At 33.0% G+C, this 26,839-nt stretch overlaps 1 protein-coding gene across 2 annotated transcripts in view; it reads left to right on the top strand.

Moving 5' to 3' along the window:
* The window catches only part of Wasl (WASP like actin nucleation promoting factor), a 74,210-nt gene that overhangs the window by 15,492 nt on the left and 31,879 nt on the right, over positions 1-26,839 (top strand). For both annotated transcript variants that reach the window (XM_026388711.2, XM_026388710.2), the window contains exons 2-5: positions 20,479-20,613; positions 22,856-22,942; positions 23,506-23,602; positions 26,707-26,730. In XM_026388711.2, coding sequence (XP_026244496.1) covers positions 20,479-20,613; positions 22,856-22,942; positions 23,506-23,602; positions 26,707-26,730 — 343 coding nt within the window. The remainder of the gene's footprint in view (positions 1-20,478; positions 20,614-22,855; positions 22,943-23,505; positions 23,603-26,706; positions 26,731-26,839) is intronic.

Raw genomic sequence — 26,839 nt, 5'->3', positions numbered from 1 at the left:
CCTATAGCATTGCTATAATGGGGCTTTATTAGTTCCTTGGGGTTTTCTACATGTACCATTATGGCATCTGTTAAAAAAAAAAAAAGAAAGAAATTTTAGGAACAAGACTATCTGCTTTCACCACTTGTATTGTACATACTTCTTGAAACCTTTGCCAGAGCAATTAGGTGAGAGAAAGAAATTAAAGAAATACAATTAGGAAGAGAAGAATTCAAAACTATCCCTATTTGCTGAAGACTTTGATTTTATGTTTAGAAGACCCCCCCAAAAAAAACCCCACCATAAAATTTCTAGAACTCATAAATGAATTCAGCAAAGTAGCAGGATATAAAATTAAAACTTGTAAAATCAACTGTGTTTCTATACTTCAGTGATGAATCAACTGAAAGAGAAATTAGGAAAACCATCCCATTCACAATAGCCTTGAAAAAAAAATTAGGGAATCAATCTAACAAAAGAGATGAATGAATAAATTGAAGAAGACCATAGAAGATGGAAAGATCTCTCGTGTTCTTGGATAGGCAGAATCAGTATTGTCAGAATGGTCACACTACCAAAAGTGCTATACAAATTTAATGCAATTCCTATTAAAATTACAATGCCATGCTTCATAGAAGTAGAAAAAACAGTCTTGAAATTTATATGGAAAAATAAGAGACCCTGAATAGCCAGAGAAAAGTGAAGCAGGAGGTATCATAATGTCAGCCTTTTATTATACCTCAGGGCTGTAGAAACAAAAATGGCAGAGTAATGGCACAAAAACTGGCATGAAGACCAATGGAATAGAAGAGAAGACACAGGGACAAACCCACATTAATAGCAGTTATCTCGTAGTAGACAAAGGTGCCATAAACATACTGGAAAAAAGAGCCTCTTCAACAAATGGTGCTGGGAAAACTGGTATCCATATGTAGTAGAATGAATTTAACCCCTCTTTCTCACCTTGCACAAAACTCAAAGTGGATGAAGGAGCTGGGCATTAGACCAGAGACCCTGCACCTACTAGAAGAAAATGTCGGCCGAACTTTGCATCATTTTGCTCAGGAACAGAGTTCCACAACAAGACTCTTAAATCTCCAGAAGTAAAATCAAGAATCAATAAATGGGTTGGCATCAAACTAAAATGCTGCTTCACAGCAAAATCAAGAATGTGAAGAGAGAGCCTACAGAACAGGAGGAAATCTTTAATCTCTAGAATATACGAAGAACTTACAAAACTTAACACACACACACACACAAAAAATCAGTAAATGGATAAAGGAACTGAATAGGCACTTCACAGAAGAAGAAATGCAAATGGTCAACAGATACATGAAAAAATGTTCAACATCACTGGCAATTGGAGAAATGCAAATTAAAACTACACTGAGATTTCATCTCACTCCAGTTAGAATGCCACTTATCAAGAATGCAAGTGATAATAAATGTTGGCAAGGATGTAGGGAAAAGTGTCATATATTGCTTGTGGGAAGCAAATTGATGCAGCCACTATGGAAGGTAGTATGGAAATTCTTCCAAAAACTTGAAATAGAACTACCATTTTACCCTGTTATCCTACTCCTTGGTATATACTTAAAGGACTTAAAGTCATAATATTTTAGTGATGCAGCCACATCAATAGTTATAGCAGTTCAATTTACAGTAGCTAAGCTACAAAACCAACCAAGGTGCCCATCAGCATGTGAGTAGATTAAGAAATGCAGTATATAGACACATTTGAATATTACTCAGCCATAAATAAGAATGAAATTATTTCATTTGCCAGTAAATGAATGGAACTGGAGACTATCATGCTAAGTGAAATAAGCCAGTCCCCCAAACCAAAGGCTGAATGTTCTTTCTGATCTGAGGATGCTGACACAAAATAAAGAGGATGGGTGGGAAGAATAGAAGTTTATTGAATTGGACAAAAGGAATGAAGGGAAAGGAGGGGGAATGGGAATAGGAAAGACAGTAGAATGAAATTGACATAACTTTTCTAAGTACACATGTGAATACACGACCAGTATAACTCCACATCCTGTACAACAAGAATGGGATCCTAATTACAGTAAGTTATACTCCATGTATGTATAATATGTCAGAATATACTCTACTGTCATGTATATCTAAAAAGAACAAATTTAAGAATTTTTTTAAAGGGAATTTTTTTCTTCCCAATTTTTATACCTTCTATTCTGTTTTCTTGTGTTACATAGGATCTCCAGAATACTGTTATATTATTAATAGTGGTAAGAAGGGATAGTCTTGAATTGTTCCAGTATTAGGGGAAAAAATATCTAACTTTGCACCATGGAGTGTGTTATTAGTTAGAGATTATTTATAGGTTTTCTTTATCAATTTTAGGGAGTTCCCCTCTTCTGAGAGTTTTTCCCATGAATGGGTATTGGATCAGTAACTATTCATTGAATCTAACTGTCGGAAATTCACTGTTAGAATATGTGGAAAACAGAATTTGAATTCATGAGTATACCCAATACATACCAGAAGTCTCTCTTGAGTGCTACATTTTAAATTGATTTTTGTATTGCTGTATCTTTTCCATCAACCTGTTCATTTCTAAAAACAAGAATTTTTCACAGAATGCTAGGAAATGGTTTGAAGTAATCCAAAAAATTATGTAATACACAGCTGCAAGACTTTGGAAAAGGTTCTGGTAGCAGTGAAATGACTTATTTAAAAGACAACTTTTCTTTCTCATTAAAAACAGAATGCTCATTATTAAAATTTTGTCTTACACTGTTCAATATAGTATGTACCTGGTAGCCACTAGCCACATGTGACAACCACAGTTGAAATGTGGTTAACTCAAATGGAGATGTTTGGTAAGTATGGACTCTACGTCAGATTTCTAAGACTTAATACAAAAAAATGATATTTTATTATTTTTATATTGATTATATTTTTAAATGGTAGGGTTTTTTGTGTATTCAGTTAAGTTTGTTAACATTAATTTCTCTTATTTTATTTACATACCGACTACTAGAATATTTGAAATTGCTTACTTGACTCATATTTCTATTGGAAAGTGCAAACTTAGGTACTTGACAGAGTAATAATAATAAAAGTCAAAATCATCTATGAACTCATGACTTAGAAATAATATTTTTGATATTTTTGTCCAAACCTTTCTGGGTTTTGTTTTGCATGAATTATTGAATGATGATGACATACAGGGACTCTTAATCTCAGCATACATACCCCACAGGCACAGACATTAATTTTTTATGGGCATTTTTTCATGTCAGTATGTCATTGCAAATGGACATAATATGTGGACTTATCATTCTCTAGGGCTGAGCAGTTTTGTTTTTGTTTTTCTTTTTTTTCCCCCACCTTTAACCCCCCACCACCACATACACAGCATAAGCGATTGCACATGCACACATAAATACACTTCAGTCTTCATCTTTATAGACTTGATCTGTTTTGTGTATTTTTTTTTTGTTTTTGTTTCTTTTTGTTCTCTCCCCCTCCCCAGTTCTAGGGACTAAATCCAGGGTCCCATCTCATGCATGCTAGGCAAATATTCTACCACTTAGCAGTCTTCTCAGGCCTTGATCTATTGTACTATTTTACAATGATAATTTCGAAGAAATAGGCTTCATTTTGTCTTGTCAATTTGCACTTTTCAAGAGTTTGTGCCTCCTATAATGATAATTTAGCATATTCTGTGTAGTTCTTGAATATGTCCAAATCCCATATAACATTAAACAAATTAACAATATTTTTGTACTTATATTGCATTAAAATGTTCTGAATTTTAAAATGTCATTTTTCTGAATATTGAGCATGATTGTTTCTAAGTATTCTTAGCGACATCTCAATTTTAAAATGAAAATGAAATGATAAAATGAATATGGTAATGTATTTTGGTCTTTCTTTTAAAGTGAGGTATTGTGTTTCTTTCCAAATAAAGGAAAGTAGGAAGGTTACAGTAGTATTTATTAATGAGAACTTTCTCCCTAATTCATCTAGTTACCATTAAACAAGATTGTATCAAACATAAGAAGTCATTAGTGTTTGGTGATTTTGCTTTAACACTTCTTCATGTTAAATGCTTTTTTTTTCTCACTTAAAAAATTAAGGTGTAATTTATATAAAATAAAACACATAGATCTTAAATGTTAAGTTTAATGAATTTTGACGTTGTGTAACCAGTACCTTCTAAAAAAAGGTTAGGAATATCTCTTGGCACCATAAATACATCTGTGTCCCTATCCAGACAGTTCTGTTCTGTTTTTTTTTTTTTTCTTTTCTTTTCTAGAGAGAGAGTCTCTTGCTATGTTGCTGAAGTAGGCCAGAATTGTCCCACCTCAGCCTCTGAAGTACTGTAGGCATGTACTATCCACCAGGCTTCAGCCAGTTGCCTTCTGATGCTTGCCTCTCCTCATCTTCCATTCCACCCCTGGCAGTCATTTCTGATTTCTATCACTGTGGCTTAGTTGCTCCTGATTTGGTCTATTTCACTCAGCTTGTTTGGAAGATTCATGTGTTATTGCATAGACATTCTTCCTTTTTTTTTTTTTTTTTATTGGTCATCCGTAGTATTCCATTGATGAATATACCACATATTTATCTATTCTTCTGGTAATTTGATGTTTCTAGTTTTGAGTTGATTGCTTAAAGTTTTTTGTCTGTTATGAATTAAGGCTCCTGGAAATGTTTATAGGTTTTTGTTGTTTGTGGACACATTTTGTACTTCTTTTGGGTAAATATATAGAAGAATGACATTGTCATAGTGTTTTTATCTTTATAAGAAACTTTCAGCCAAGTGACTGTACCATGTTTATACTTATGCCAACAGTGTATGAAAGTTTCAGTTGCTCCATATCTTCTCCAGCATTTGATGTGATTGGTTTTGGGGGGGTTGGTAGTTCTAGTAGATGTGGAATGGCTTTTCAGGGTTGTTTTTTGTTTTACTTTTTTTTTTTTTGCACTTCCTTGATTAATGATTTTGAGGACTTTTTTGTGTGCGTATTAGCCATATGTGTACTTTTTAGGTCCTTTGCTTACCTATTCAGTGAGTTGCTTGCTATTTATTAATGATTTGGGGGAGTGCTTTATATATTCTAGAAACAAGGGTATTAAGAGATACATGCTTCTAACATTTTCTCACCTGTTTTTGTAATGCTGTCTTTTGATGGAGTGAATATTTTAATTAAACTTAAATTTGAATTTTGAGTTTCTTTTCTAGAAAATGTTTTTTGAATTCTAGGAAATCTTGGCTATTGCCAAAGTCACAATGACAGCCTTCTAGAGACTTTGTGGTTCTAACTTTTTATATTTAGGCTTATGAGTTGTGTCTAACTAAGTTTTATATATGTGGAGTACAGAAGTGGGGGTCATAATGAGTTGATCATGTAACTTTTGTTTTTTAAAAATTCATTTTTTTCCATGAATTGCCCATTCGATATAGCACCATTAAAAACCTTTTATCTTTGAATTGACTGGGAGCCTTTTATATATACTAGTTGGCCATTATGTATTTGTATTTCTTTCTGGATTCTGACTTATCCCATTACTTCTTCTATTCTTATGTCAATATAATATTGATTTACTTATCGTAGATTTATTTAAATCTTAAAATTAGGTATGGCAAACCACATTTTTCTTTTCAAGATTGCTTTGGCTACTCTAGGTCCTTTGAATGTTCATCTAAATTTTAAAGTGAGGTTTTCAAACTGCTTTCAGAAAATCTGCTAGGATTTGGATTAGATTTTGTGTTAATCTGTATTGATGAGTTTGGGGAAGATGGATAGTTAATAATACTGAGCTTTCCAAACCATAAACATAACATCTAATATTTGCTTATTTCTACATATCTCTTTTTCTGTGCTGTTTAAGTGATATTTAAAATTTTTAATTCTAAAATATAGAACTAGACTGTGTATTGACCTTGTATTCCCCAACCTTGCTAAATATACTGATTAGTTTCAGTAGCTTTGGGGGGGTATGATCTGTATTTTTTATGCATATAACCATGTCTTCTGTGAATGCAGTTTTGTTTTTTCTCTCATTTTTATATCTTTTTTGTTGTTCTTGCCTTATTTCCTTGGTTTGTACTTTTGTTGCAATATTGAAGTAGTAAAATGGACATCCTAGACTTATTATTGGTAGGGAAAAACAGAATTTTTCATATGTGCTCTTTATCAGATTAAGGAAGTACTCTTCTGTATCTAGTTTGCTGAGAACTTTTATCATGAATAAGTGTTAAATTTTGTCACTTGATTTTTCTGCATTTATTAAAAAGACATTGTTTTTTATTTTGTTAATGTAATGAGGTACGTTGATTTTTAAAATGTTAGCCAACCTTGCATTCTTGAGTTAAGCCCTACTTGGTTATGATTATAATTTTTATGAATTGCTGTATTTCAGTTGTTAATATTTTGGATTTTTATATCCATATTCATGAGTGCTATTGATCTGAGATTTTGTTTTCTTGTAAATCTTTGTTTTGTTAACAGGGTTTTGCTGACAAGTTAATGCTAACTTTATAGGACCTTTAAAAAGCATTCTTCATATCTGTAGGTATTATGTTACTGTGAAATTATATATTTGGTTTAAAATATTCATCTGTTTATCCTCCATTCCCGTGACCAAAATTAACTATTAGGAATCCTTACAGACTTAACTTTTCAGCTAAAAGTTTTAGTTTAGGGAAGTAATTTAAAACTATGTCTCCCATTTAGAAGCCAGTGGAATATTTAATTTAAGTATTTTGTTTTATTACACAGAACAGTGATTAGCAGCATTGGACTTTCCAATAAGGTAGATTTGAGTCTAGAACCATGTTTCTTTAGTTGCTCTGTCTGTGACAGCAAGCAAGTTACTAAATATCTCAGTTTTAATTTTCTCCTGTGTGAAGTTAGTTCCTTCTAATTAGGTTGATATTTAAGTAAGGAACTACAGGTAAAGTTTTGTGCCTAATACAAATAGTTCCCAAAGTTGGTATTAGGATTTTTATTTTTCATTTTGTGGTACATCATAAGACGTTTCAAGAAAATGGTTTAGGTTTTTTGTTTTGTTTTTTAGAAATACTCTTATGCAAATCAAAATAGAAATGTTTCAGAGGTGTAAAAGTTCTATGTAAAATTAATAGTTTAACTGCCATCTTTTCAGCTTTCAAATTATTCCTTTCATTTCTTTAAAGTTTAACATCTTGAGTTTAAAAGTCCTTGCCTCATATTTTCTTAGCATAGTAGTGTTGGGCAAACTGAGTATTTATTGAGTAATTAACAAGATTACATTTATATACATAGCATGCATCACAACAGTGTGTAAAAGATGGACCGCTATCTGTTTTTAAGATTGACTTCATAACCACAAAGTTGTTTGTACAGTTAACCAAATGTGCTAGAAATTATTTCCTGCCTCTGTGTTCATCTGACTTTCTGTCCTTGACGTGCTTTGCAAACTAGTGGGGAAGTACATTTCTCTTTTTAAAAACATACATTGACTTTGGTCTGCTTTTTTGTCCTCAGACTCTTAACACCTGCTCTCCCTTTATATGGGAGAAGCTGTGGTAGAAGCAAATTGCTATGGTTTGTGGTATTTAAAATATTAGAAATGGGATGCATGACTTCATCATGTATTTAAACCCAAGAATAATTGAGGTGCCAAAAAATATTGTCATTCTACTAAACATAATTTTATCCCCTGTGCCCCATCATCCTGTACATAAGACACCTATACAAACATAAAATTTTATAGGATACCTATAAAATTGCTCAATTTACATTTTTGTAGATGTCCTATACATTAGGAGGATTGCTACAGATTAGCAGTTTCTATCCCTTTGAAAAAGTATAGCAGTGATCAATGTGATTTTAAGGCACCTCTTTCAGTTCAATTCAGAAAATGAATGCCTGTAAAATGCATATAAAATGTCATGCTAGGGGCTCTGAATACATGGTTTAAGAGAAGCCCTTGTCTTTCAAAGGTGAACAGTGTGTTGGTGAAACCTTCCCAGGGGAACATATAAATCATTCAGTGATGAGTACCTCACTCAATGTATATATGACATTTTATGGGAGTAGAGAGAAAGAGAAATACTTTCTTGAGGAAGTCAGGAAAAATTAAAAGTATGATATTTCAACTCTCATGTAATTGGAAAGGTTTGCAACATGATATTCCAGCAGAGCAAACAACACAAGCCAAATTGAGGAGTACAATTGGGGGTCTGTAGGTTATTAATAGCAAGAGACAAGTGTAAAAGTGTTGATTACCTCAGATTAAGAGTCTGTATTCTTAAAAAAGAATGTAAACTTTTTTTTAATCAAGTAGGAAACTTGATTTTTTTAACATGAGTCTGTATATTAAAAGATAATAGGCAAGAATTATTCATAAAAGAGAATAAAATAGAAGCAAAGTGGCCTTTTAGCTTAGAACCTGTTGCAATACTTCAGGCCAAAAGCAAGATATAAATTTCAGATTTCGTTTGTACAGTGGTTACAGTAGCATATACATATCATAAGGTGTCATTTCTCATTGATGTCCATTAAGATTTCAATGGTATAGGAATATTCTCACTGTATACTTTAATACATGTATTGTTAAGGTCTTTTTATGCAAATAACAGAAAGTAGTTCTGTCTGGCTTAAGCAAAAGAATTTATTGGCTACCAGAGAATCTCATGGAATCCAAAACAGAACTGAACAATAAAGCTTCAGGAACAGCAGGAGACTGAAGCTTCTGAGAAAAACAGAAGTCAGTGGAACTTTTCTTGTTGCACATATCTCTTTCCCCAGCTCTTCAGTTCAGTATTTCTAAACTCTTGGGAGAGAATATGAATTTAATTGTGATAGTGTTCAGCACAGATATTTGTCTAACATTCAGTCTCTAACATTTAAGTATGGGGACAGAGGACAGGCAGTGCCTCAGGGTTGCTTTGTCATGAATATACAGGCTAGTGGAAATTCTATTATGATACAAAACTTAAACCTGCTATAGATCCTGTTGTTTGAAATATTCTCTACTGTACTAAAATGTTTGTTTGGTTCTAGCTCAAATCCCAGATACGCATAGAGTTGAGGGTTTCTTTTCTTCTTGTTTTTGGAAGCTTGAGGGGTTTGATGGGTAGGGCAGAGGGGTTGGTTTCTTTATTTTAATTCATTAACATGTGAAAACAAAAGAAAATACTAGTCCTCTAATTGCTAGTTTCTGTAAGCTAGCAAATAGAACTTTAAAATGATATAAAGCACTGATCTAATAATATAATAATGAACATTTAATAAGTGCAAACAATACCAAGCAATGTTCCAAACACATTGTGTCTATTATTTTATTTAGTCCTAACAAATCTATGATGAAGAAACTGTTTGAAACACTTTATGTGTATTAACTAAATGAAGATAGTATTACTACCACCATTTGACAGATGAGAAAACAGGGTTGGGGTAAAGTAATTGCTTAAAATCACATAGCTAATCAATCCTGTCAGCTTTGCTTTCCATCTTTACACTGTTCTTCCTTGATAACGTTCCTGATTCTCTGCCCTCAATTTATCTTTAATCAATTCAGCTTTCCCTTTCAGTCGACTTTGAAAACCTTTATTCCTTTGATTTTGTTACTTATACTTTGTTGTGGTTATTTTCTTTTTTTATAACCTATCTCCTTTACAAGGTTAAATACATGGAACCACTGTTTAATTATCTTTCTGTTATCAATAAAAATAAATATCTGTTAAATTGAATTAATACTCTAAATAATTCTTTCCCTTATGCACATTGCTTTGTATAGTGATCCTAACTGACTTTTCCTTGGTCTTATAAATTCCATGTCTTCCTCTAAGAGATCTTGCTTAAAATCCTTTTAGTGGGACTTTCCAGAACATTACCATACAATAGAACTTTTTTATGATGCTGTCTAATATGGTGGTCACCTGGAGTTACTGAACATTTATGGTATAGCTAGTATGACTTAGGAACTGAAATTTAACTTTTTCTGAATTTAATTATTGTGGCTAGTATGTGCTTTACTAGACAGTGCAGCTGCTAGGTGCAGAAAGGAATTTCAGAACTTCATAGGACCCAGTACCCTCTTGCCTGCCTGCCTTTTTTTTGGGTAGCCACACTGATCTGGTACTTACTTGGAGAGAAGAGTAACATTATAAAATATCTAAGGCAAAGTGAAATTGCTCCTAAATAATTTATACAATTAAAAAATATAGCACATTTAAATTATTTATTGTGTATGTGAAATCTAAAGTTCCCCTATTTAAATGGAAAATCACACATTTGTTGTTTTTGTTTTACATAATATAATTTACAGAGTGGTATTATATAAAAATCTCCATGTACTTCCCTCCATTCTTTTTATTTTAATGTTTTATTAACTTGTAGGTGGGCACAATACCTTTTATTTTATTTCTTTATATGTGGTGCAAGTGCTCTACTGCTGAGCCACAACCCCAATCCCTTCCCCTCTGTTCTTGAGGGTTTGTTTGTTTGTTTTGTTTTTTGGTACCAGGAATTGAATCTAGTGGCCATTAACCACTGAGCTACATTCCAGTCCTTTTAATTTTTTAATTTTAGAACAGGCTTGGTTGCTTAGGGCTTCACTAGGTTGCTGAGACTGGCTTTGAACTCGTGATCTTTCTTCGTCAGCCTCCTACTTGCTGGTATCACAGGCATGAGCCCCCACACCTGGCCTCCTCTCCATTCTTGATTTTTTTTTATGAAAAGATAAAAATACTAAGATTTACTTTTTATTTATTTGTGATGCTGGGGATAGAACCCAGGGCCTTGTGCATGCTAGGCAAGCATACCGCTGAGCTTTATCCCCAGTTCCTACCTTTTATTTTAATACAGTCAGCTTCCTTCTCCTCTGTGGGGAATGCAGTTGCATTTGTAATTGTACATAATTTAATAATAATTATCAGAATTTAAAATATTGATTAATGCATTTTGAATAAGTTGCCTTTTGAAGCTAGCAAGCAGCATTATTAAACTGTACAAGTATAAAACCTAGTTTATTGGATAATTCTTACGCAAATTATTGCAAGCTCATTATTAATGTTATCCTGTTGTGTCTTCTGAACTTACTCTTTTTTGATTATGGTGCTATGGAGAGACTTTACTTTCCATTGGGCTTCTATCCAGGGAAGTTGTTATTAGTATCTATACTTGCTAATGTGAAAATGCTTCTACATGCAGTATTAGAGATTACAATTTCTCCTGTTAAAGCCCCTCCCACATAATAGTTTCTTGGTATGTTTGTTCTTTATTGGCTTTCTGTATCTTTTATTTTATTCTTAGCATTTTCAGTTCACTAAAAAGTGTCAAACCTAATCATTTGTATAGTTTGAAAGGACCTATTTACCTAACAAGCCAACTGACTGTTTTGAAGAGCATCTTGCTTGGCAAGATTCAGTGAAAAGAAAAATAGCTTCCTCCTCCTGATTTCTGATGATCAAAGTTGACCAAAGTGTTTCAACTATTATGTAATTGCATATCATGTGCCTGACATTATGCTGGGTGAATACAGAAATGAGATAGGACACTGTCTTTTTCAAGGACGTGACAGACTGGTGAGGATACCTAAGTGAACTCCGTGGATAGGCCTCCAACTTTACCTATACTGGAATTAGGCAGGGCTCTTCACTTTTGTAAGCACAGATTTTGAAATGGAAGCTAGATATGAGAAAGGGTAATGACTTCTGAGACAGTCTCATGTGTCTTTAGCAAATAATGTGATAAGAATAAGACCACACATAAAGTTTTTTTTAATGTTTGGAAGGAAATTATTTCATTGATAATTTTGATGATAATCTCACTGATCAGATCACATGTAAATAACTGACTTCTTTTTAACAAAGGGATCTACAAACCAGGTCAAATGAAGAATTATCAAAACTAATTTTTAGCTGAAAAGAGAAATGACCTGAGAAATAGGGTTGTTGAGGGCATATCTCTGTGGAAGTAAAAATGCTCTCACCTCCACCCAAAATAAGAAGTACACTTTAATTAGAGAAGACAGTATATCTCCATGATTTTGCATTGTACGTACAGTAGCTGGCACTGTGAAATAGCAAATTCTCAACATGTAATTAAGTGAAGGAATAAAATGCCTCTAGTGGAATGGCCAAGAAAGCAGGCTTAGGTTCCATATTTAAAAAGTTCTAACTGAGCTGTTAAACAGTTTGATAATATTAAAACAGCAACATTGTTTTTCCCTCAAGTTGTCAGCTCTCCATTACAGCAAGCTTTTAAGCAAATGTTATACATCTATTAAGAATATTATGTGGAAGACTCTTATATTAAATATAGAAGAATCCCCTTCCTTCACACACTCATCGACATTTCTCATCCATCCTATTTAGTTTTTAAAAAGTTGCATGGCCTTAGTTTTCTTAAGTTGATAAATATCACTATTAAATGGTTATTTCATTAAGTTTGGCTTAGCAAATTGAATATATTGAGTTAAATGGTTGTTTGTTTATTCTCTATAAAAAAATCTGTCAAGCTGTTACATTATTTTCTTATCCCTAGCAAGGCGAATCCAGGTTTTGTGACCTGAGCTTACACAAATTAGAGATGCTGTCCTTAAGAATCCAAAACTAAGTATAAAAGTGAATGTTTATTTAACATGAGAAAAGATTACAACACCATAAACATCACAAAGTTCAGAAAAATAGTTTATTATTATAATGTATTACTATTATTAGTTATCTGCCTGATAGACCTCTTTTTTCCTACCTTTTTGGAAACATTCATGGATCACTTCTTTACAATGTTTTGTTTTGTTTTGTTTTTCATAGGAAAAAAAGGTTTCCTCTTATACTTGGCAAGTTACTGCCTCTGGACCAGATCTAGCCTGCTTATTCTATAAATTTTATTGCAGCACAAGCATTTCTGTGTTATCTATGACTGCTTTTGATAAGTACAGAGGATAAGTTGAAAGAGATTATATGATGCACAAAACCTAAAATATTAACTATCTGGTTCTGTATAGAATAAGTATTGGCTCAGAATTTCTGTCTTTGTTATGCATAGTCGTGAAGGCTAAAGAAATTTTTTTGAAACCAATTAATGAAACATCTGTAATTAACTTGCTTAAAGGATAGTTTTTGCCTGGGAAGAACTCCAGATCACAGTTGGCTGGTCCACTGCTCCCTATCCCAGAAGTATTCATGAAGTTTGATCTTGGCATGCCATATCTAGCAGAAGCTGGTCAGCATTCAGTTCTTTTTCTTTGAGGTTAAAGCATGGGCTGAATGCATCATGTGGTTGCTCCAGGAGGGACAAGATAGCTTATTGCTGGGAATTGAATAGAAGGTGCATCTTTGATGAAAGTTCCGTGATTACCTTTAGATATACTTAAGAGGAGCCCCAATATATGAGGCTGGGGTTGGCACTACCTCTATGTGTTCCCAATGGAGAACAAGCCAAGCCTTGTAAAGCACACTTAAAAGTAAAGGATCCTGAAACAAATCTAATTGGCTTTGTGGTAAATCCACTTCTGACCTCAGGATACACACACAGCTTCTCTATTTTGACTTTTTCTTTTATGAAGATTCTTTTCATACACCAGCTCTCCTCTGCTTTCTACCACCACCCATTTTTTCTCCCCCAAAACAAAGTTAGAAGCAAAACAAAGGGAGGGGAGCAGTACAGAAGTAAAATTATATTAAGAATATATAGTTCTTAAAGAACCATTTATATGGGACAGGCCAAAAATATAACAAATTAAGTACTTGGATGAAACACTGAATAGTGTATTTTGAATGTAAAATTAGCAGCTGATTAGGAAGTTCATCCAAAGTTGCATAGTATGTGACCTTTAGCAAATGAATTGACCTTGTGTGTAAAATGAGGGGACTGGATTATATGTTTGATAAAATTTATGATGAAGTGATTGTTAGCTGGCATTTGGCTCTTAAATTCTGAAATAACAAAATCCTACTAGCAACCTACCTTACTACCTTCTCCCCCAAGACTCCTGGAGACTGTTCTGGGAAGGAGAGCAGGAGAGAGAAAAAAAAAAAAAATCTTGTTATCAGGGCTTGGGTCTTAGCTGGTAATGCTAAACTTTTGGTGATCCAGGGATCCTGCTTCCCTACCTTCCTTCCCTGAAGATTGAAACCCAGATATGGTTTATCATAATCTGACTGAGAGAAAAGAAGGACGAGGAAAGAGAAGAAAGACTCTTAGGTAGGCCCATTTGAGTTACAGAAGAATCAGAAGAGAAAACCACACCTTTGCCTCAAGTGTTCTCACACATTTTGCAACTATGACCCAGTCTATAAGGAGTTATCTCCCTCTCACCTTTATCTGTATATGACTTTATTTGTATATGCAGAAATCTAGGAGAATATAGTAAACCCTATCATTTATAGTTTAAAGCTTTTACTTTGTTCAGTATACTAAAAAGAGTCAATATACTAAAAGAGTCTCCTTCATCTGTGGCTGCAGACAAACCACTTTATGACTTTGTGATATAAAGCAATATCAGTTTATTTTCAGGATTTGCTGAATTGACAGGGTGGTTACTTGGCTGGTGCCACTGACTCACCCTTGTAGTTCCATTAAGCTGGCAGGTCTATAAAGGGCTGGGCTCAGAAAGGACAGGTGAAATAGGCTGGGTCCTTGCTCTCCATGTTGTCTTTGCTCCCAGCTTTTAGGGCATTCATCAAGAGGATGGACCACAGTGTACAAGTACTTTTCAAACTTGTACCAACATTTACTGATGTCCTTTGGTCAAAGCAAGTCACATGGACAAATCTAAAGTCGGGGAGAAGGAGAATATATAAGAACTTGGGTATTGAGAGGTATTGGGCTATTCAAGAATGGTGAACCACTCTACCACATTGCCTGTCAAGCTTTCTAGACTATATGTCTCTCCATTATCAGAGAATTAAGCAGCGTTTGATATTATTTAATAATTTTAAGTCTCTAAATTGATTCCATGCTGCTCTTTCTTATCCTCCATGCCCACATAGTTCCCCAAACTCTCCTAATGTTTCCTGGGTAGAATATTTTTTTGGTGCATCTACTTAGAATTCTCTTTCCTCCCCGTTTTCCCTCAACTTTGATCCTTTTAATCCCTCAGATAAAATACTGTTTTAGGAAAGCCTTCCCATACTACTTAGGTTTTACATTTTCATTGCATACTGGAGTTTTCCTTCATAGTGTTTGTATTAGTTACTAATGCCTGTCTTCTCATTAGACTGCCCTATTTTGCAAGGACCATGTCTGTCTAATTCTTCTTTCAGTCCTGCTGTCCTCCCTATTTATCACCATTCCTGATAGATAGTAGGTACTCAGTAAATGCGTGGTGAACAGATAATATAGTACTTCTCTTAAATAATTTCTAAGACCTAAAAGACTCATTGTGTTTGTTCCCTAATACGGCAGCTTTTTTTTTATCTGTCTCCATTATTTTTCTCCATGTTGGCATTCTGTTTTGTTACTTTTTGCTTTTGTCCTGCTCTTTCTCCTCCTCCTTCATTCCTCCAGCTTTGGTTTTTTAAAATTAATTATTTCTTGTAGAGTTGTCTGTCTTTACTAATCTCTACCATTTTCTTTCTGTTTTTTCTTTCCTTTTCTAGTTATTTCTCACTTTACAAATTACCAGGTGGTAAGATTTCTCCAAAGTGGAGTTTTGTGTTTTCTTTCCCTGGATTGTTTTTACTCATACTGACCACTTAGGAGATGCTTGTTAATTGCCAGATATGTTGTTTTAATTGTTAAAAAATTGTTGGTTTCTATATTGGTTTTTTAGGTTAACATAGAACTATGGTGGTGTTATACTTTTTTTATATACTTTTATTATTTAGAAAATTGTTCTTTGAGATCACTGCATAGTTAATTAATTACAAGAATTCAACCAGTCTTCCTCCCTTAGTACAATGTAGACTAAAATTTCATACTCAGTAACAGTGGGTTATTGCATAGAAACACATCATCAGAACATTTAGGAATATATTTAAAGCCTAGCTTTTCTATAGTGAGAAAACTTAAATGGATTTTTCTCAGATTAGTTTCCATGCATTTGGGGTCCGGTACACACACAGACATATACATACATGTAAAAGTGGGAGTATTTGACTATTAACTAGACCAGTGTGCTTATAGAAAAGGCTGATTTTTAGTTAATCATAAGATTTTTGCCCCCACACTTGACATATTTTGGATATTTATTGAATATTTATCTTAAAATATTTCCTTTAAAAACATTATATATTATTAAATATCAATTGTTATAAATACTTGTTCAGTAATACATTATCTTAGTATTTGTTATAGGCAGTTTTTTATTAAAAATAGGGATCTGTGGGGCTGGGGATGTGGCTCAAGTGGTAACACTCTTGCCTGGCATGTGCAGGGCGCTGGGTTCGATCCTCAGCACCACATAAGAATAAAATAAAAGATGTTGTGTCCACCGCAAACTGAAAATTAATATTAAAAAAATTCTCTCTCTTAAAAAAAATAGGGATCTATGAGTCTTGCTATTTTCCAATCCTTTGCTATTTTGTAATAACAGAAACACCTATTTTCCTGATCTAAAATCTTCCTTTGACCTGTTACATAATGTGGTTGTTATAAATGTTCTAGATGTCTGTGGATTGAGTCTTACTTAGGATGGCCCTCCTTTTAACAAAGTTGGTATACATATAGAAGGGATTGGAAGAAGGGGCAGATACTTGTTTATTTTCTTAGTTTGGGGTCAGTTAGCAGTGGCAAAGGTAGTAATGACTCTTGAGAACCACTTTGTCAAAACTGCCATGGCTGTGTATGGGGGCTGAGAGTCCTGCATTTTCATGAATTGTTTGTGCTTTTAAACTTTCTTAATTTTGAAATATTTTTGTACTTACAGAAAAATAAACTACAAACAGTACAAACAATTTCTGTATAGCCTTCATATTTATAATACTTTACCTCGGTTTTTTTTTTTCTTTCTCTCATATATGTGTGCTTACCTGTTGTTTTTCTGAGTAAGTTGAGAGTAATTTGAAGGCATAGTACCCCTTTACAATATTTTAGGGTGTATATCCTGAAATCAAGGTCATTATCATAGTATCATTATCAAAATCAGAGCATGCAATTTTCAAATAACAAATATTTGTTTACTTAGGGACAAAGTATAGGAGGAGTGATAATATAGGCTTGCAGAACTATTATAAATGCTTGTGAGAATTACATTCTCTTTTATGGGTAAGAAGTCAAACAGAAGATTATTCTATTTTAGAATGAGATTTGTAGCATAACAGAGTAACATTTAAAAAATACTCTAGAAACACAAAGGAAAAGCAGTTATCATTTCATCCTAGAGAATCAGGGAAATATTTCTTGGTTGGTGCAACATCAGCTTAAGGTGCTCTGTTGAAGGACAGCGAGAGGGAATTTACTGCTCAGGATACATTCCCCTATCTAGTTTTTGTTCTTGACAGTGAAAGTCTAAGGATAAATATGTTATTGTGGTTACTCAGTTCTGAAATACTCGAAATGATAAGGTTTTGGTTCTACAAAAATTGATACTGTGGGGGCTGGCTTGTGGCTCAGTGGTAGAGCAAGCACTTGCCTAGCATGTGTGAGGCACTGGGTTCAATCCTCAGCACCACATAAAAATAAATAAATAAAATAAAGATATTAAAATATGTATATAAAAATTGATACTGTGATTTTTTCCCTTTAATTAACAGATTTTAACCTTACATTATTGGGCTAATAGATTTCTCTTCCTAAGCACTTCTCAGATTGTTTTTCATTAATACCATCTCAATTATGAAAGACAAGAAGTGATGGAGTTGATTAGATGTAATTGCTTTAAAGGAATGGAAGGAATGTTTTTAAAAGTTTAATTAAGCCACTGTTCATCTAGAGTTTAAGGGATAGTTATTGTTTTTATATTGTCTGGCATTTATATATTAAATGTTGAATGTGCAAGCAATTTTTGCATTTACAGTAATTATTTTGAATTAATTAGAAATGGCTTCATAGGGTGCTCTGACTTCTTATTTTCAGACTTTGCCCAGGTCAAGGTAAAAAGGGTAAAATAGATACCAACTTACAATAAAATTGTAGCAAAGTTTTGAATGTGCAGTTATTGAGAATTGCTTACAAATATTTGAGTTTTCTTTAGTATTAGAATAATTTTATAATACCAAACTATGTTTGCAAGAAAAATTATAGAATACATGTCTTTATTTCTTATACAGATGTTTTGGAAATTTGCTTTAAATTTATATAAATATTTAAATATAAATTTTTTTCTAGTTTTTTAATTTTGCACATATACATCCAAACAGTGTTTCACAATGTTAATAATATGTGATCTTTGACAAAGGTATTTTAAGAAATGGAATTTCAGATTCTATAAGTAAGGTTATTTTATCTTTCAAGCTGTTGCTTCTTGATTTCTACTTAAAAAGTAAAGTAGAGAGGTTTGGGGTTTTTTTTTTGCTTTTTGTTTTTAAGTAGGTAGTCTTGGTATCTACTTGCTCAATTGCTTTTCTTTTTAGAAATGAATGTATTTTGACAACACCATACTAAAAGGACTGTAATGTGAATTTTCACTAGACTACAAATCTTCTCATATGATTTTTAAAATTTTTTATTTTTTTTCCTTTGGCAGTAGATGAACATAATATAATGCCTTTATTTTATTCATTTTATTTTTGTGTGGTGCTGAGGATAGAACCCAGTGCCTCACATGTGCTAGGCAAGCACTCTATCACTGAGCTACAACTCCAGCCCCATGATTTTTGAACTCTTAGGCCTGGTATTTAATACCTTAAGGGTTTTGTACTAAGGGTTCAGAGCAGGAAGCCTGTGGAGTTGTCTTCCTGTGATTGCATGTTTCAAAAATACTGGTGGGTCTTGAGCAAGCCAGAGGTGCATCTGCATTCTTTAGTCTCCTATTTTAAATCCAGTGTCTTGGTGTGAAGCACTTATCCTGTTTCAAAGGTATCTTCATAATTTTTGAGTTTTTGTGGAAGATTTTCTGCTGCTTTATGTTCTGCTCATTTGAAGTTCAAAGATGAATTTGGTAAAAATACAACATTAAGCACTGTTACCTGGAAAAGTCTGTAGGAACTTTTGATCCCTAACACTATTCTAATCTTACATTTCTGATTTTGGGCATTTTAAAAGATATGTGTGTATTATAGTTTAAGAGAATCCTTTCCAAAGGAAAGCAGTGCCCAGGCAAAGTAAACTCAAAATAATCTCCAAATCTTAATGTAGTCTCTTCTTGATCAGTGCCCAAATTTTATTGAACTGAAGTATCATAATTACTGAATAAGAGACTCTTTATTTAAATTATTTTTTAAACAAAACATGGTTACTATATATTCGTGAAATTTTTTGTTTAAACTAAAAATTTATATTTTATATTCTAAATTATTTCTTTAATTTTTAGTTTAGGAGTGACATTACTACTCAAAAAAACATGATTATTGTTTTTATTGGACTTAAAAAGAGCTTTATCAGTATGTATGTGTATAACTTTCAGAGAAAGACTGAATATTTACATTCTAGATTATAATATAAAAAAATTAGTATAAAATGGGAATTTCCATTGTTTCATGATATCCAGAAGGATAGTTGCAACAGGTGTTCTGGAAAGTAATTTTGTCCAAATGTCTGTTGCACGTAATGAATTGTCTTCTCTCCTATGCCTCCAAAATATTCTAATTAGGTACTGTTTCGGGGAAAATCAAGTTAATAGTCATTCAAATAGTTTTTCTTATTCTCAGTAATCATGGGTTTTTTTGGACTAAATGTCATTCCTTTAATATGTGCCCAGTTGTGCAAGTTGCTTAAAATTTTTTTCCTTCAGTTTTAACATCTTTTATAAAGGAGATACATCTACTACAGTGATAATATGATTAGGTATCTAGCATCAATAATTAGTAACCCCTAATCTTACTTGACTTAGCTCCTGTATCATAAGTACTTAACTATCTTATTAGAAGTCAACCTTTACTAATACTAGTACTTCATTGCTTAAATGTTTAATTTATTGGGATATAGTTTAATACAGGATCTGAAGTCACACATTGTCTGAATTGGAATTTCAGCTGTACTATGTAGTTGTGTGATATTGGGTAAATTACTTAACCCATTAGTGTTGGGTTTCTCAAATATAAAATGAGGTTAAAATAGCACTAACAATTCAGTAAAGTTACATTTAGAAGTGCTTAGCAGGTTTCCTGATGTATTTTAAGTATAATAAATGTTGAGTTTTTCAAAATTATTATTATATGGTTTTATATTAGGTATTTGTTACTTTGAAAAATAGTGGCTTCAAATAACAATAAGTGTATCTTATCTCCTTTTGGGGGGAGCCAGCAATTCAGGAGCATCTTAGCTGGGTGGTCCTGGTTTGGTGTTTTTTGGTTTTTTTTTTTTTTTTTTTTGCCCCTCCCGTTTGGTGTCTTTCATGAGGTTGTATATAAGATACATTATTAACAGGATCTATCTGGTCATCTGATTGTTATTTGAAACTAATGGCTTTAAAATTTATGTTTTGCAGACTATGTCTTCAGCAGTGGTACAATTATATGCAGCAGATCGGAACTGTATGTGGTCAAAGAAGTGCAGTGGTGTTGCTTGTCTTGTTAAGGACAATCCACAAAGATCTTATTTTTTAAGAATATTTGACATTAAGGTTAGTTTTATTTTACTTTCACTTTAAAACTGTATGTGATTAGGTTTCTTCCTAATTATGATTTAATATAGAAGATTTATTTTTTATCTTGGTGTAATATTAAATTGCACTTCAAATAATATTCAAAGAGTGGAGTTTTGTTTTAGATATGAAGTATGGACATTGGGATCAAATGGGAACAGATCCTAAGGCAAAAATGAATACTGTAGTTCCCTCCTATCCAAGTTTTTTGTTTCCATGGTTACACATACCTGCAATCAACTATGTTTCCAAAATATTAACTGGGAAATTACTGAAATAAACGATTTATAAGTTTTAAGTAATCTTTATCATAGTATTTTATATTTATTCAATTTTATTATTAGTTATATTGTTTATCTTTTACGTTCCTAATTTATAAGTTAAATTTTATCATTATAAGTACTTTGGATGAAACAAAGGGGAATGAAGGGAAGGAGGTGGGGTTGGGAATATGAAAGACAGTAGAATGAATCAGACATAACTTTCCTGTGTTCATATATGAATACACAACCAGTGTAACCACATCATGTACAGCCACGGAAGTTATACTCCACATATATATAATATGTCAAAATACATTCTACTGTCATGTATAACTAAATAGAACAAATAAAAACTTAAAAAAATTATCATAAGTATGTATATATAAGAACAAACATAAGGTTTAGTACTATACAGGGTTTCAGGCATCCATGGAATATCTTCTCATGTATCCCTCTGGTTAAGGGGAAAATATTGTAGTTTCCTATTTTACCTCTTCATTGTCACCATACATTAATGATACTGGTTTTTTCTAATTATGCCTTTTGTTCTTGGTGCAGTCTCTCTTTTTAGTGGTACTCTTTCATTCTACCTTGTGCATCACAAACTAGTATACATAGTCCTTTCAGGGAACAATTGATTATTATTTCAGTTTTGTATGTACTGCTATTTCTGCACTGCTTTAAGCATTATTTATTCAATCTAAAAAATATTTTCTACCCATTTTTCCTTATGTTTCTATATTCAGATTTTTATGGTTTTATGTTTTTCACTCTCAGGTTACAAGTCTGTATTGTCATAGATTTGACACCATAGATTTGTCAGGTATTCATCTCTTATGGTTGCCAGAAAAGTAATTATCATTTTGCTAAAATGAAGTTACATTACATCTTTTAACATCTTTCTGTAGGTAAATTTCCATGGTTAACAGTTATATGTGACAATAGATTTAATGGGATTTTACTTACAAAAATATGAAACTTTCACTAAACTGGACACTGATATCAGATAGATGACAAGCAAACCTTTTAACATCTCTGCAGTGATTCTGAAAGATGGGAATGTATCCATAGTTTGAAAAAAAAAAAAAACAACCTTGGTACTTTGATAATTTTTCATCATCAATGTGAAACACTATTTAGAAATGGAGTAATATGAAGAAGAAAGGAATTCCATGATAGTGTTCATGTGTGTACAGTGTATTTTAAATATTTTAAATTTATGGTGTAGGTGGAACCTTACACTTTAGTATGGGGCAATGATTATTGTTTTTCCAACCACATATTTACTATTGGAGATAACTATGGCTGAACACACAATTAGCCACCTTGTTAAGAAGATTAAACATTTTTTTCATCTATAGGTTAACCTTAATGTGATTTAGTCACCAGTCTCTTTCTGCAGTATGATTGATACTACTTATTTTGGTACTTCATCAATAGGTCACTCTGCAAAAGTTAAGAATTCAAATATTGTTAATAAACAGTACAGAGAAGGTATATTTGACCCTCCCACATCTGTAAAGCTGAAGAAAAGAATATGAACATTTCTGTAATATTTGGTAGCACACAGCCTGAATATTGTTAATGGAAGTGTGCCTTGCATATCCTATTTCTTCTCTCTAACATTGATCTGAGAATTATTCTGTTTATCTTTTTGTCCAAGTAACTGTATTAGGAAGTGCCTGATCAGTGAAATTATATATTAGCATATTGAACTAAACTTTTTTTACATGTAGGTTTCATGAAAGAAATGTTATCCAATGTTTACTCTTTTGTTATTAAGAAATTATGAAAGAACAAAAAATTATAAAATAGTATATTAGTAATATATTATAATTATATGTAATGTGTGTCTAAAAGTTGTTATAAACAATTTCCTTATCATGAATCATCTGCTTTGTTTCATTCCTAGAGATTTTTTTTTGATAGCTCTTACTTGAATTTTTACTTTTTTCTAGGATGGGAAATTATTGTGGGAACAAGAACTATACAATAACTTTGTATATAATAGTCCTAGAGGATATTTTCATACCTTTGCTGGAGATGTAAGTCATATTTTCCTTTATTGTCATGTTTAATTTTTCCATTACTTGCCTTTTTTAATCCAAAATATTTATAGAGCCCTATTGAAAATCAAATTCAGTTTTTTTATTTTTTGCTGAAGATGAACTATTCAGTTTATTATTTGAATATCTGTTTGGTAACTTCTCATAATGTCTTTTCATTTACCTTCTCTCTGTCTCTCTCTCTCTCTCTCTCTCTCTCTCTCTCTCTTTTTTTTTTTTTGTTTAACTTTGAGATAGGATATTGCTTAGTTGCTTAGAACCTCTCTATATTGCCCAGGCTGGCCTCCACCCTCGAACTTGTGATCCTCCTACCTCAGTTTCCCAAGTCACTGGGATTGCAGACATACACCTCTATTCCTGGCTTTTTCATGCTTTTTGCCTCATTTATTTATTTAAACCATAAAAAACTTTCTTGTCTACCAGTGTAGTCAACTTTTTCTCCTTTAGAAATATATTTATTATTTATGTTAGTCATCATTTTTTGTTATATAAAGCTAAATTTCTACATTTTGTTGTTTACCCTTTTTGCTAAAATACTTTAGACTTGTCAAGTTGCTCTTAATTTTGCCAATGAAGAAGAAGCAAAAAAATTCCGAAAAGCAGTTACAGACTTGTTGGGCCGACGACAAAGAAAATCTGGTAATGCCCTCCTTTTTTTCTTTTATTTTTTGCACTTACATAAAATGAGCCAGCAAACTAATGGCTTATGTGTATATAGCTTTATTAAAACCCAGCTATGTTCATTGATGTATATATTGTCTGTGGCTGCTCTTTTGCTACAACACAGTTTAATAGTTAGGACAGAGAATATATGGCTGTCAAAGCCTACAGTATTTATTGTGTAGCCCTTTCAAAGAAGAAAAAAAGGTTTGGTGATCTCTGCCTCAGAAGAAATAGTGTTTTTTTGTTGTTGTTGAAAAGTTCCATCCTCTCCAACATCTTCCTATTAAGTAGATCAGTTTTAAGAAGGATAACTTGGGAGTTGAGACTGACAAACAAATTCGCTCAAAACTAGCTACACCCATATTGTATTGTATTGAAAAATCCATACTTCCTGAGGTACATGTTAACATCATTTGAAAGATGATCATATTCATCTCTTACCAGTAAGAAGGAATATACAAAGAGAAAGGAACATATTGGATCTGGAAAACATTAGTGTAAAAGCATGTATTTCATTTTATATATCTTCATTGTTTTTTAGTTTTAGTTCCAAGACAAATGTGAGGTAAAAATGAAAATAAAATGAACCAAGTTGTTGCTTCACTGTTACCATTTGCTTTTGCAGGGGTGGGGGCGGGTGAACTCGGGGGCCCTCTACTACTGAGCCTCATCCTTAGCCCTGTTTTTAATTTTATTTAGAGACAGGGTCTCACTGAGTTGCTTAGCACCTTGCTTTTGCTGAGGCTGGCTTTGAACTCCCAATCCTCTTGCCTCAGCCTCTGGAGCTGTTGAGATTACAGGTGTGTGCCACCATGCCCTGCTTATTCTTTTTACATTGAGTCAGTGGAAGAATTATTAGGGGCCTGCTGCTTTTTGTGGCTTTTGGGGGCAAGAGCATTTACTGTTTTTTGCTATACTAAGAAAGAATTTAATGCTATAATACTGTAACCTCAATTTTGGAAATGGTTATGGTTAAGTGCCTATTTCAGGGGCATGCTCTGATATTAGACCAGGGTCTCTGTAGGGCTACTTACACTCAAAACATGACATTTTTGATATAAACAAAGGAGGGGAAAAAAGTGTTAAAAATAATTGATTTTGAAATTGGTAAGATTAGTTAAAGGTGTCTTTCATTTCACACAGGAATTTTCTTGTAGATAGTCCCCAACTTTTAGGCAAAGTATTTCCATCGTAGAAAGAGTATAACATTAGGGAAGCAGCTGAGTCATCTTTGGATGGTCCTGCATGCTGTTTTAACTCCATCTTTACCTCTCTTGAACTTAGGCATGTGGGGTCCAACTTGCTGAGCAATCTATTAGTCTATTTTCTTTTCTTCACAATAGCTACTTAATCTTGGAAGCTATCATGTTCTCTTCAGACCTTTTCTTCTTTAGTTTAATCAATTCCGGATTCTTGAAATATTCCTATGATCGTTATAGACTTACCATCCTAAGTACTGTGCTTTGATTCCACGATAGATTTGATGTCGTTTGCTCAATATGGTGCATACTTGAACACAATACTCCAGTGCAATCTCACTAATACTCTCTGATACTAAAATATCCCTCAGTTTGGTTGAACACTGTTCTGATATTTCTAGCAAATTTCTCACATTAGCTCCTATTCTGTTTTGTTCAACCAAACTTCCCTCTTTTTTCATATTAATACTTCTCAAGCCAGGATGGTTTTGTATATTTAAGTAATTGCTTCTTAGAACTTAACATTCTGAACTTCTATGATTCTCTCTTTATTTCCATATTTGTGTCATTCACAAATTTAAGTAGTATTTCTTCTTTGTATGCAGAGATAACATCATTCTTGGAAACTGGGGATTGATGTTCATTGACTTAGAAGGCTTTAATTACTTTAAATGTTTTAGAAAGTAACTTTATCAGATTACCAGATAGATCATACATTTCTATTCCCATTGCTAAAATTTTTAACTTGTCAACCAATTAATTCTTATTGATTTTGGTTTGCGGTTACTTTTAAACTGATTATTTTATTGCATCAGTATTTATGGGCATTTTTCTTAAAATTACAGAAAATTTAGTCTTAGTACATCTGTGGAAATTGCATTTATTTAAGATGCTTCAGCCACTTTTCAGTTTTCTTAAAGCCTAAGTAGTGTTTGAACCAACCTGGTATATAGGTATATGAATGCAAAGAAGTAGGTTTTCAGTGTTTTTTTCTGGTCTTTCTCAGTGCTCCAAGTTTTCTGGCTATTCTTTTCCCCTTTGTTCTTTCATGTAGTACAATGGTTTTGAAAAATAACTATATTTGGGCTCCCAAAGTTTTATTTTTGGTTCTTATCTCTCACTGGACCTCAGACTGTTTATACTCAAATTAAGTGTCAGAATAGCCACACTTTTACCTAAGCAAAGTGCTTGATCCATAACCCTATCCTAGCCACACTCCCACTCAGAAATGTTTCTTCTACTTGATTCTCTTCCTGTCACTATAAAATGCTCCCTTTTATCATTCAGGCTTTCCATGATCCCTCATAATTCTAACAGTGAGTCCCATGGGCTCTACCTTAAAATATGTCCTGGATCTCACCATTTCTTGCAACTTCTATTACCATCTTAATTCAGTCCATCATCTTGTCATATGGACTATCTAGGTCCCTGGCTAGTCCCCCTGCTGCTATTTCATCCATCCCTCTGCTGTTTCTTCCGTAGTGTAGCCAGAGTAAATTTTTAGACATAGATTGGATGATGTCACTTGCCCTACTCTTGGGCAAAACTTCCTGTCATGTACAGAATTAAATTTTGTAGTCCTCAATCATGAACAATGGGATCCTGCACCATCCAGCCCCTGGCTCTCCTGACTTTTCTCATTGCACTATTCTCTTTGCTTTCTCCAGTCTTCATGGTGTTCCCTCATGCTGTTCCCACCTCACGATTTTGGCTCTCTTATTCCTTTTCTTACTTTATTTAGATGTTTGCTTAAATATTCTTCAGAAAAATATTCCTTAGCCATCTGCACATCTATTTAGGAATAGAGTTCAAATGGATTAATTTTTCATATTGATGTTGTGGTACACAAGTCTAATAATATTGTAATTTATTTTCTAACAGAGAAAAGACGAGACCCCCCAAATGGTAAGCTCTTTCATAATTATTAACTAAAAAGATTTTAAATTGTAGTTTAATTCTTGTATGGTACCATACATTTAATTTCTGATATTTAGTATCTGTGATCAAATGCTAT

Source organism: Urocitellus parryii, chromosome 3, assembly GCF_045843805.1.
Source record: "Urocitellus parryii isolate mUroPar1 chromosome 3, mUroPar1.hap1, whole genome shotgun sequence".
NCBI lineage: Eukaryota > Metazoa > Chordata > Mammalia > Rodentia > Sciuridae > Urocitellus > Urocitellus parryii.
Note: the sequence above shows the minus strand (reverse complement) of the source record. Positions and strands in the feature narration are given on the sequence as shown.